Raw genomic sequence first — 13,643 nt, forward strand, 5'->3', positions numbered from 1 at the left:
ACTTATCCACTCTATGGACTTGCCTATTCTGAATATTACATGTAAATGGAATCATATAATAAGTTGTCCTTTTGAGATTGGCTTCTTCCACTTGGCATGTTTTCAAGGTTCATCCATGATGTAGCATTAATCACAATTTCTTTCCTTTTTATTGCCAAATATCCCATTGTATGAATATACAGTTTTAGTTTATCCAGTCATCAGTTGACTTGTCTATTATGAATAATTGACTAATTTATCTATTATAAATAAGTATGAACAATGCTGCTAGGAACATTTGTGTACAAGTCTGTGGGTGAACATGTTTTCAATTCTCTGGATATATACAGAGGAGTGGAATTGCTGGGTCATGTGATTAACTCTTGTCAAAATTGTTTTCCAAAATGGTCACACAAGTTTACATTCCCACCTACAACATATGAAGGTTCCAATTTCTCCAACATTCATTGCCTGTTCTTTTGAACTAGAGCCATCCTCATGGGTGTGTGAGGTGATTATCTCGTGGTTTTGATTTTTATTTCCCTAAGGACTAATGGTGTTGAGCTTTTTATGTGCTTATTGGCTATTTGCATATCTTCTTTGGAGAAACGTCTATTCAAATTCTTTGCCCATTTCCTTAATTGGGCTTTTTAAGTTGTACGAGTTCTTTATATATTCTGGATGTAATCTCATATTTTAAAATTAAAGTCTGTTGCTATAACGTATTATCTCACTTCATTAAACTTCCTATTTTCAAGTTGGAATACATTTCCTGCTTTATGTGTATCAAAATTTCACTTTAAATTTTAAATTACTTAGAAAAAGGTATCACAGAAATCACTGCTTCTTTGAACAAGTAAATTCCAAGTTGGGAATGGAAGGTGTGGGATCTACTGGTTAAAAAGGACTTTGGGAGATACATGCAATGTATAGATCTTATCTGAGTCCTGACTTGTACAAACTAACTGGTTAACAAAAATGATACAATTTTGAATACTGACTGGATAGTTACTGACATTATAAAATTGACATTTTTAAGTGTGATAGTATATTGTGGATATATTAGAGTCCTTTTAGAAATACATACTGAAATATTTAGATGAAATTATTTGCTATCTGGGATTTATTCAAATAATTCAAGGTTAGGAGGGTAGGTGGCATATAGACAAACCAAGATGGCCAAGAATTGATCATGGTTTAAGTGGATTCATTTTCCTATTTTTGTGTGAAATTTCCCATTAAAATAAAAAACATTTATTCAAATCCCCACTATGTATAAGAGCACACAGGTAGCTGGCAGCAATTAAATGAAACCACCTATATTATTTATAAATTAGAGGAATTATCCATTTTCAACGTTACCTCAAAAGTAAAAGAACTCTGGGAAATAACTTACTAATGTGACAGTGATATATCTATGCACATTAATTCATGCCAAATCTTAAGAATTGCCACCAGTCATCGGCTAAACAGGTAGCTGTCAACCATGGTACACAAAATGCAGGGTCAAAGCACCAACCATCAGTACCACTCTTCCCCTGTTCATTTCTTCATCTCCTCACTAGAGATTACTATGAAGAATAGAATCCTCATTGGAAGATTAGAATAATTACCCCCACTGACTACTACAAAAATCAAACTTCCAATTGCACATCTATAGTAAATAATTTTACAGCAATTATTATCAGGCCGCCTGATACCCAAATTTTCAATTCAACAGGTAAATACATTGTGTTTATAAGTGCATATCCACTAGAATGGCTATAATTTTAAAAAGCAATAAAACATACTGGTGAGGATGTGGAGCAAATGGAACATCATGCATTACAGTAAAAATATTTTAAAATGGTACAGCTACTTGGATAAGTTTGGAAGTTTCCTTAAAAATTAAACCTAAATTTACTACATAACTCAACAATTCCACTAATAACCTACCCAAGAGAAATGAAAATCTAAGTCCACACAAAGACGTGTGGGAATATTGATAACGGCATGATTCATAATAACCAAAAAATGTAAACAATGCAAATGTCCATCAACTGATGGAGTAAACAAAATGTGATATTAGCCACACATTGGGATGTTATTTAGCAATTAAATACAGGTGTATCTACAATATGGATAAGGCTCAAAAATATGCTAAGTGAAAGAAGCCGGATGCAAAGACTATCTTATGACCACACTTACATCAAATTTCCAAAAGGGAAAATTTATGGAGATAGTAAGATCAGTAGCTGCCTTTCATGGACGGTAGGAATGGGAATTAACTACAGATGGGCACAAGGGAACTTTTTGCGCCAATGGAAATGTTCCAGAACTGGGTTGTGGTGATGGTTACACAACTCTAAATTTACTAAAACCACCTGAATTGGTACTTAACATGGGTAATTTTATGGTGTATATGTTATATATCAAAAGCTTTTTTTTTTTTTTAAGTACCACTACTACAGTCTTAGCAATGTTCTTTTTAAAGCTCTGGCTGTCAGTCCATTCATTTTTGATGATTTTCAGTACATGAATTCTAATATACTATTAAGATAAAAAATATTAGCATTTGCTTGAAAGCATGGTACTTTCAAAGGATTCCAAGTACACACATTGCCAAACCTTATCATCAAATATTGTTCTTTAACTATGTGTCCTGTAATTTTGTGGCAAAATAATTATCTTACTGCTGCTTACATTAGCATTGTACTTTGGCCATTTTAAAACTTGTTTTCCCCCTAACCTTACACCCTATATTTTTCCTTTTTGTAAATAAAAACTCTTGCTTGGTATTGCCCAAGCTTTCCATTAAAGGTTTTGTAGAATATTTCATAACGTAAAATAAAATTTTAAGTAAATATTTATATTGAATATGCATTTGTACATATATTACATACATTCTAAACAGAAAAGGAGATAACTTCCTTTTTTTTCTTCTTTTGGTCATAAACCCATTTACTTGCTGCCTGATAACTTTTAAGCTTTCCATTGTTTCTCAAGCTTTGCTTTCATTATTTTGGTTCAAATTTGTTTTGAATTTATTTGATGGATTCTTCTTTTCAAACAATGTTACCTTGTATGCTCTGGCCGGTTTTAATTTTGGTCAGATTTCATCTCTCCATTCCACTGAAAAGATTTGCCAAGGGGTAATTTTCTCTCTAAATCTGACATTAAAATTTAAAACAAAATACATAGTTCCCCAAACCAATCTTATATATTAATAACCCACAGGAGATAAAAAGTAGAAGGCTGGGAAGAGGATGTGGCTCAAGTGATAAGGCCTCCACCTACCACATAAGAGGACCCAGGCTCAATCCCTGGGTCCTTCTGGTGAAAAAAAAGAGAAAGCATGCCTGTGTGGAGAGCCAATGCCCACATGGTGAGCCAAGTGCCTGCATGAGTGCCCACGTGGTAAGCCAAGTGCCCATGTGAGTGCCTGCATGGTGAGCCAGTGCCGTGCAAGTGAGTCAAACAGCAAAGACCATGAACTGAGGAGGTGTAATTGGCAGGGAACCTCTTTCCACATCAGAGGTCCCCAGGATTGAATCCCTCTGAATCCTAGAGGAGGAAGATGAGAGGACAAAAAAGAGAAATAGATACAGAAGATCACACAGAGAATGGACAGAGCAAAAACAGCAGGGCATGAGCAGGGGAGGGGTAAATAAATAAATCTCTGAAAAAAAAAAAAGGCTAGATGAAGTGAAAGAGGCACCCTATCATGGCCCATCCTCATAAAACATAGCAGACCACAACTTACAGCTTGAAAACCAATTGCTCTAAACTACAAACTACATTATGATTTATGCACAGCACAACAAAAAATTAAGCTGAAAATAGTAACACTCATAAGAAAAGAGAAAGTCGGATATATTTAAGAAAAACATTTTTTAAAAATCTCAATTTTTTAAAGAAGATAATGACAAAACAATTCCCTAAATCATTTCCCTTTAAAACCAAACTCCAAAAATAAAGACAGTACTTTTTAGGAATGCCATCTACTACAAAGACTGTTCACTTTTTGTCATAACTTCATTAGTTATAATTTTTTTTCTTAATCAACGAAGGAGAAGTCAAAGTCCACATTTACACAAAACCTACAGGGGTAGTGGTAAGATGTCAAATAAATGAGTTGGTCAGCAGGAAATGCCACTTATTCAACAGCAGTAAAGAAAAGATCACCAAGAATGCTCTGGTAAAACCATTTATGTAACTGTATCAGTTTGTTGTTGTTGTTTTTAATTAACATAATCGGCCTCCAGAATCAGGTACAAATCAGGCAACTGTATTCAACCAAAATGACAACAAATATAAGGATGAACCTGGCAAAGGGGACTGTACTATTAGAAGTTTTCATATTTACCTTAACTATAAAATATAAACCCTCTCCCATTAGAAATCAAAGGTAAAAGTATATGTAACTTCACATTTCTATGAAATAAAAATAGAAATTATTGCTGTATTATGATTGTAAAAATGGAGGCAATCGAGTTCAGAAATATACTCAAGTTTATAATCAAGTAAATGATGAATCATAATTTGAACCCTAATCATCACATTATGTAGAAATCATAGTTCGGGTATTGTGTCCTCGGTTATTAAGATATAATTTAAATAGTTCACATTTTAAAAACACTTTACCATTACATTATCAACTTTGATAAAATCTTATCAAAACAGCTAAGTATTCAATATAAATCATTATTGAAAGTATAAGATAGCATTTAAAGAAAGCTACTGAGGTGCCAGATAAGTATTTTCTATTAAATATACACAGTTTTAACATTGAAAGCCATATAAATTAATTCTTGTTAAAAGTTGATTCATCTTTAAAAAGGCATACTTTGTGGACCATAATTAAAATTTCCCCACTTTTCTTCTTCCAAATGTTTAAGTTTCTTCTGTCATTCATACGTAAAGTTACAAAAGGTTTACAATACATAAGCAAAGTGCACATTAACCTAACTACTCAAATTTGATTATCAAATAAAAAATAAATGACCACTTTGATCACTTAAATCTTTGAGTTAAAAAAAATTATATACCTTGCTTAAATAAGAATTCCCCAGTAAGGATATTATAGAAAAGATTTCCATGTTATTTTATTAAGTTTACTTTTCTCTCATTAAAACTTTTAAAAAGTCTAATGAAGGGCACACACTTACAATGCCATATTATACAACTACAGTATTTGTTCATTAAATAAAGCAGCCCAGTATAGTTGTAAACATGTTAAATGTAGTAAACAAGACTTGGCATGTCTTTTCTCCCCAAAACTTGCCATTACAATGCTCTTTCCATGAATATTTAATCTTTTTGAAAAATTTTTACGAAATTTTAGTCCTTAAAAAATAATACACTGAAATAATATGTGAAAAGATTTAGTCATGGCAATTTCACTGAAGCTTTTATTGCCTCTGTTGGTAATATGACAGGGATTGAAAAGAAACACAATTGAACTTACAGAAATATGCAGATGATATTCACTAAAGATAATCTTGATCTCAAGTATTTTTATATGTGGGCACTTCTAATTTAATACATTTTACTATTAAAAAAGCATTACATTTAAAAATGTGTACCTGTTTTGACATTTGGCAAAAAAGGAACTGTACCTGTGGTTCAGTTTAAAACAAAGAAATCAGCACGGGAAGTTTACCAGAATGAAGGCTGAAGCACTTATGAATTAAAGCAATTCAAGTCGTATGTGTGTGTCTTTTTCTCTCTCTCTCAGACGTACACACATACCCATACACACGGCCATATGTGTAAGCATTTTAGTACAAAATATTCCCTGCAACCAGGCATTTACCCTCAGAATAATCACATCACATTAAATCAGTCTTCTGTTTTCAGCCCTAGTAATAGTTTTAAATCTAAGATGCTGTCATAGAGTGAACAACCTTAACCTTTATGCTACATAATTATATTCCAAACTTTATGTATTTTTGTTTATAATTACACAGTAATTATAAATGTTTAGTACCAAACTGATGACAAACACTATTTTGTTGAAAAGGTCTTGCATTTAAAAGGAAAAAAATTTAAAACCCCGAGGTACTGGGCCACGAATCAATATAAGACTTTTATGAAAAACAATTTATATTGAAATAAAAACCTAATGGGATATCATTTCAGAGCACAGCACACTTGAAATAATCAGAAAACAATATTATAACTCAAAATCTTCAAGACAGGAAACAAAACTTTAAAAATATACCCTTTTAAGTTTTTCATAATTGAAGTTCTTTGTATCTATACAAATGATAAAATCAGGACATACTGAGAGCAGCAAGATTCTTTTCTCTTCCTTTTTGAAAAAATAACTAAATTCTAGTAACGTGAAGAGAGATATTAAATTTTTTCTTTTGTAGGAACGTATTACTGAATTAAAGGTATGATTAGAATATTAATATCTAGGGGGAAGCTTTCTAGTCAATTTCAAAATCATGTAGTTTAAAAGCAGTTTTAATATGTCATTGTTTCTTAAAATCATTTCCACATCTGTATAAAATATACTGCTATTCTGAAGTATAATCCTTAGCTAATTTCAACATGAGATGTTAGAATGTACCTGGATATACCAAGCAACATCTATTCCTATTACAGACCATAGTTACCCAACATTTGAAGTTTTACATTTTTTTTAACTTGACTTAAGGAAATGTTTAAGAAAGTAATAACCCGCTTCACATGTTAGTTTAGTGAACACAGAAATGATCATTTTCAGCATGAAAGTAATTCATGGGTCTTGTAATGAGAAAAAAAAATACAAGATGGGATTCTACATTGATGTGAAAACTGAGTTAAAGTGAAACAAAAACTGTAAAGAGACTAAATAATTTATGAAATAGAAGCCAGATTGATTGATATTTTACATCAAGGGTATCTTTGCTCCTGAAGTAAATATTTGGCAGCCACAGTGATTAGTAGTTAAAGCAATTTCAACAAAATAAGAAGTCATCAAAAATGGACTATTTGTCTGAAAGAGCAGTACCTATATTATAAACATTGAACTTCATGGCTCATCAAAACCATTTTCAAAATTTTAATTCCTACTATCTTCTTATAAATTAAGGGAATTTCATTTGTGTTTCATAGGGCGATGACCAAAAAACTCAAAACAAAACTAAAAATTAACCTTCATGCCTAAATTTAGAATATTGTATTGTATAGCAATCTAAAACATTCAAAACAAATTAAATAGCTTAACTTATTTGACAGGCATATAAGCATTTCAAAATCATAATGACATCCAATTATGTAATGCATAATGTTGAAAGGAATGGCGTCTACCATTATGTGGGCCTTTTCTAAATAAAAGCTCCCTGTAGAACTACATATATAAACATGAGTAGGATAAGTGCAGACTAGTTTTGTAGAACCTTTTTGAAATCAAGGGTCTTAAGCACAATAAACTTTTCAGGTAGGCACCAAATTATTCCAAAAATGTTTCACGTCGGTTATTTTCATCAGATACTCTACTCACGTCAACAATACATGTGATTTGTCAGGAAAAAAAAAAATCCTCCAAAACCAAAACACCATTTCAGATCCGGTACAGTTAAATATATCACTCTCATTGGAAGTGCTATCAGCGTAGTCTTTGCAACTAGCCCAAAGCATATATTTAAGAAGTTTTTATAAATTGTTTGTGATGTTCATGTGTTTAATTCTTATGCCAAACTGGTTTCTGATGAAGACAGCATTGTGCTTTATGCGAGAATGGAAACCTCAAAATAATCACCATAAAGCTTCTAAGATTTATGGGAGAATAAACTAGGATGGTCCACATATATAAGATGAACTCCACAATGTTGGAATTATAAATGTTTAGAGCGGCCCAGACTAGAAGACAAGCCCAAACCACCATTAGAAGAATGAAATACGACATGGTCCAAGATGTATCCTTAAAGTTTTGTCCCAACCCTCAGCCTGAATTGTGAGGATTGATCTTCAGTTCAGTCCAGCCAGCAGAAATTGACTGTGCAATTTTCCGTTGTATTTATTGTACAGACTATGTACATTCTAGAAGGTTCCTTTAGTGCTACACTGTTGTACTTTTTGTCCCAGCAATTTGAGGGCGTGCAAATTCCACAAAGTCATCAATAAGAACAGGCCATGCTCCTGGGGAAAAAAAAAAAAGGAAAAAATATAGGAGAAAAGGGGGGAAAATGTAGGAATAAGGCTGTTTAACAGAATCCTTTGTTAATATATAAAGCTAAAGTATATCATTCCTTTTCCTTCCCAAAAACTAGCTTCAACTAAAAATTTTCCTTGTATTCTTTCTGCTCTATTATTCCAACACTCAGTCTTTTCTCTGGTGAATACAATTACTTTTTGGCCATCAATCAATATTATGCTTTTCTACAAGCCACTGAAGTAGCTTCAACAAAAAGTCACAACTGGTCATCTGTGGGATGGCCATGACATGATGGTAATACTATGAGGGGAAAATAAGCTTTCAGACATTATATGGCAATCATACAAAAAAAACTAAGAGCAAGTATCAAACTTTTTTCTATTTCATGATAATAAATTACTAAAAGATTTAAAAGTGCATATATGTATGCCCCTACACATCCCCATGCCAACCTCCAAATCAGGACAATTTTTACTTTTATGTAAAACCCAATAGAAAGCACAATTATCAGTCATATATAAGAATAAGCATTTTTAACTTTTTTAGTAAAGAATATAAGTGAAAATAAGAAAGGGAAGAAGAAAATATCATCATTTCTGGTTGGCTTAAATGGCTCCAAGACACTTTTAAGGAGACCAAGTTCACTAGAGATTTTCCAAAGAATACCTCTGTCTATTCAACAATCTCAAAAATGCATCCTGCTAGTTCTCAAAGGGGTCTGGGTAAGTGTGTGTGAAAAGATCAATGCAAATTGCTGTCACTTCTAGAAAAACAAAAGTACATGTCCCAGTAGTGGGACATGCATGAAGAAATAAAAGAGTATTTACTGAATGCCTTCTGAAGTACATTTGAAATTAGACAAGGTTACTGAAATCAAGAAGTTTAAAATCAAGCTTACAGACACAAGACACAGGTAACAATAAAAATATGTAGATAAGAACAAAAGCACACTAAGAAGAAAGTAGTTCCTAGAGGGAACTGAAAATCTAAAACATAGATATAAATTACTCACGCCTTTCAGAATGATATGAATAACTGAGGCACAATTTAAAGAAACAGAATATACAGACTGGTAGAGAGGATAAAGGCCATTACCTACATTCAAAAGAGTAAAAATAAAAGTTCAGAAGAGGGAAATCCAACTCCAAGAAAAACAAAAGTGGGATATAGGTTCAGAAGTGTATGGTTAAAGTATATGGAGACAAGTAAAAAAACCGGTAGGGCAAAAAATTTCATTACCTTCTTCATCATAATTAGACATGTCATCTGCAATCATTGTACTGAAGTCTAGAAGAAGATTCCAAGTATCTTTCGGTATTGATCGTTTATGATGTTCCTATTTAAAAAGCAACATTCAAATCATTAAAAAGCTGGAAAAATAAGTCTAGGCAATGTCAAATACAAGAATGTGAAACTTGTGTAATGAAATTCTGTTAATCAAATTTCTCCCTCTATGTCCATTATATGCTCTGAGATGAATTGTTATTCATGCATTTTCAAACAAAGCAAATTCAGAAAAAGCATATGAAACTGCAGAAAACATAAACTTACCAACAAAAATTTATTCCATAAGTCTAAGAATTTAAATCTTCCATTAAGCACTAAATTCCAGTAGGCAATGGCCATTTCTAGATCTGTAATATTAAAAATAAATTATATTTCAATGCCATAAATATTTGTCCTTGCTAGTGATCTTATAAAAAACAAGTGAGACCCCCAAAAATCTAGAAACAAGATTGTATCCCGAATATTATGAATAAAAATTTACCATAGAAATAAGCCCAAAGTTTGTATTCTGCCTCCAACCCCAGAACAGCCCCTTTGGGGTGTTCAGGGTAAGAAAGATACCACTTACCTCGCAGGAGTGCTGTGAAGGTTAAATTGGAGAATACAGATAAACATGTCTGAGTAGCTCAAAAGGTGTTGATGTAAACCAGAGTTTCTCAACCCTGGCACTTTTAACATTTTGGACCAAATAATTCTTTGCTGTGGGGGCTATCCTGTGCACTGTTGCACGTTTAGGCATCCCTGGCTTCTACCCACCAGATGCAGGTAGGAGCGTCCCTGCCCTGTGCCCACGCCTCCCCCCACCCCCAGGTGGTGACAACTAAAAATACCTTCCAACTGTGCATAGGTCCTCTGGGCAAAGGTAACAGAGCCCCCAGTTGAGAATCAATGATGAATACCGTATAGGATTACTACTCATAATCCAAAATAATCTTCCACGCCAAGTTGTTGACTGATACTGATATCTCAAAAGGAGACCATAGGATAACTGATTAAAAATAAGCTAGAATTTTATTTTATTTGATTTTAAAGTCTGCTGAAGATGATATAAATGGCTGCTTAAGTGGGCCGGGAGTAAAGAAAAGAAGCAATACTGCCACATAAAAAGGAAAAGAACTACACCTGCGATATGTCAGAGATAATGCTACCGGATTCTATCCAGGTTCTTGGCTATGCTGCAGAAATGAATTTTAAAAGCACGCCAGGTGAGTTAGGCCAGTAATTTATTCAGGTAGGGAGGGAAGAGAAATGGGAAAAAATAACAAAGTAAGGGTCCCAGGTAATGAGGATGAAAAGGGATGAAGAGGGCTAATTTACAAGCTGCAATTTTCCATTATAGATTATAAATCCCCAAGGTTACTTGCATGGCCACATGGCAGAGGAAAAATGGTGACCTGCGTAGAGAGGGCAGGACAGGTCCACAGGCAAAAAAGTAAGGTGAGAGAGCGCGAGCGCACTCAAGCCTCTCGCTTTGCTTTCAAACTGCTAATTATTTCACCCTTCTGCTGAGGGCAGGGGAGGGGGTTCCAGCTGTTTGCTGTTTTGATTAATTACCACACCCATCAATTTCTTAGTGAGAACCCAATGATAAAATTTCTAGAGAACATGAAGGCTTTTTCTTGTTCCCAGGAAGACTCTTTGTTCTAGGTGGTGGAATTCTGGGGGTGGGGTTTCTCCAGCAGCCATCTTGGGGGTTGTTGATGTCCACAACAACTCCTCTCTAGGTTCCAGATCCATCTATTAATTCCCTATCTTATTAGCCTGCTTCAATAAAGAACTATGATCTTCAAGGAACTATAGTAATTAAGAAAGTATGTGGTCTATACAAATGAATTTACATTTCTGACAGGAAAAATTATACCCCAAGCACCATAAAAGGCATTTTAGATGTGATCTCAAAACTACTTGATAAGCTCTGAGAAATCATGAGAGTAGGAAAGATTCTAAAGGGCAGGTGCTCCCCCAATTTTTAAAAACAATAAAAAAGTATTCTTTATGCTGATTTGCTGACAAAAACAAATGATTTTTAAGAAATAAATTAGAAATTATGATTGCTAGGAACATGTAGGGGTTTACTAAGGGCAAGTCACACAAAACCAAGCTCACTTTCTTCCAAGAATTCTCAGAATGGTAGGTAAGGGAGGTGTTCACCAAGGATAATGAATATTCAACTGATTAGATAACCATTTCCCCAAGTGTTAAAGAGAATAAGATCAATCTAAAGGATGGGTTCTCCGGAATGATACTGTTCTGTTGATAACCCTGTTCTATTCAATCATCTCAAAGTTCTAATCCTGAATGAGTATAACCTTCAATCTTCCTGAGAAAAAAACACCATATATCAGAAATGATACACCACCAGGAAGCACATGTGGCTCAACCAGTTGGGCATCTACCTATTACACAGGAGGTCCTGGGTTCAGGTTCCAGTGCCTCCTAAAGAGGACAAATAGACGTCCGTCCGCACCCTCTGCAATGGGAGCTAGAGCACACCCTGGCGCAAGGAGAGCTATGCACCCTGCCACAATGAGAATTGGACATGGCACCCCTCAGCAATGAGCAGACACCTTCCTATGCACAAAGCAGATGCCACAGGCCAGAAGAGGCTGCAGCCTGCAGGAAAGGGGTGTGGCTCAACCCCTGGGGCATCTGGGGTTGGTACCTGTGGGTAGCAAACAATGACCAGACAAATGAAAAGAACCACGGTGGGGGGGAGGGGGGATTAATTAAAATAAATAAAGTTAAATGGCTCTCCATCATTTTATCTGTTAAAAGTAGCTAGCTCTCCAATTTTTCCCAGCAGATTTTTCAATTTCTTCCCTCCCACTACTCACGTCTCAATCCACTATAAACAAATGTCCACCTCCACCACCTTCCAACCCACTGAAATGAATCTCTAGGGTTACCACTGGCCTTTTTACCAAATAAACACTTTTCACAAAACTGAGCAAACCTGCTGGGTGTCAACTGTCCCTTCCTTTGGCTTCAATGATAGCACTCTTAGCAGATTCTTCACTGTCCTCTCCAGCCTTCTCATCCTCCTTTACCAGCTCCTCTTCCTCCATTCCTCCACTAGATGCTGGTGTTCTTCAACATTCAATAATCACCTGACTTCCCTCAGCAGATTTTCAAACCTTTACCTTTTTTCACATTATATTCTCAAAGACTTCTAACAACTCCTAAATCTGAAACCTATTTCTATACCCTAGACTCATATACCCAACTCCCTAAATACATCTTCTTGGGGTTCTTGCATCAAATGGCTCAAACTGAACTCACCTTACTTTTCTTTTTTTTTTTTTTTAAGATTTATTTTTTTTATTTTTATTTAATTCCCCTCCCCTCCCCCGGTTGTCTGTTTTCTGTGTCTTTTTGCTGCGTCTTGTTGTTTCTTTGTCTGCTTCTGTTGTCGTCAGCGGCATGGGAAGTGTGGGCGGCACCATTCCTGGGCAGGCTGCTCCCTCCTTCGCACTGGGCGGCTCTCCTTATGGGTGCACTCCTTGCGCGTGGGGCTCCCCTACGCGGGGGACACCCTGCGTGGCGCGGCACTCCTTGCGCGCATCAGCACTGCGCATGGGCCAGCTCCACACGGGTCAAGGAGGCCCGGGGCTTGAACTGCGGGCCTCCCATGTGGTAGACGGACGCCCTAACCACTGGGCCAAAGTCCGTTTCCCACCTTACCTTTCTTAATGAATGCCACCAACCTATAGTGCTTCTCAAGGAAACACAATTTCTCATTGTGTGAAACTGTCCTGTGCACCGAAGTGTAGCAACAACTTATAATCAGGATGCAACTCTCAGACATTGTAACAACCAAAAAACACACCTCTGCATTTCCAAATGTTCCCCTACAAGGGACTTCTGAAATCACAGGTGAAGACAACTCCTCCTCATCTCACACATCCAATTGAAGTTCTGTAATTTTGCCTAAGTGCCTTTTAAATCTAACCCTTCTCCATCCCTGGTGGCAGGGCCTAGGTTTGGGAGCTCTTCATTTCCAGGTAAACCATGTGACAACATAATAACCAATCTCATTTTCTCCAGCCCTGCCTCTACTCCTTTTAAAGGGTCACACTGCTTTCAGATGGATTTTTCAAGCATAGAAATTTGGTTTCACTCCCAATTACAATATTCAATGATTTTCTACATCAGATAGGAGCTAGTCAAGTCAAATTATCTGCAGTTCCTCAAAAGTGCTATGCTTTCCCTCATCTCTTAGCTGTAACATATGAATCCCTTTACCTGAAATGGC

The 13,643-nt window shown here is 35.4% G+C and overlaps 1 protein-coding gene across 8 annotated transcripts in view; it reads right to left on the bottom strand.

Moving 5' to 3' along the window:
• Window positions 1–4,152: 4,152 nt before the first annotated feature.
• The window catches only part of DCUN1D1 (defective in cullin neddylation 1 domain containing 1), a 35,532-nt gene continuing 26,041 nt past the window's right edge, over window positions 4,153–13,643 (bottom strand). For all 8 annotated transcript variants that reach the window (XM_058295399.1, XM_058295396.1, XM_058295401.2 and 5 more), the window contains 3 exons: window positions 9,656–9,738; window positions 9,344–9,440; window positions 4,153–8,088 (listed from right to left, as the gene is read on the bottom strand). In XM_058295399.1, the coding sequence (XP_058151382.1) occupies window positions 8,009–8,088; window positions 9,344–9,440; window positions 9,656–9,738 (260 nt within the window). In that variant the 3' untranslated portion in view covers window positions 4,153–8,008. The remainder of the gene's footprint in view (window positions 8,089–9,343; window positions 9,441–9,655; window positions 9,739–13,643) is intronic.

The sequence above is a fragment of the Dasypus novemcinctus genome, chromosome 4 (genome assembly GCF_030445035.2).
Source record: "Dasypus novemcinctus isolate mDasNov1 chromosome 4, mDasNov1.1.hap2, whole genome shotgun sequence".
NCBI lineage: Eukaryota > Metazoa > Chordata > Mammalia > Cingulata > Dasypodidae > Dasypus > Dasypus novemcinctus.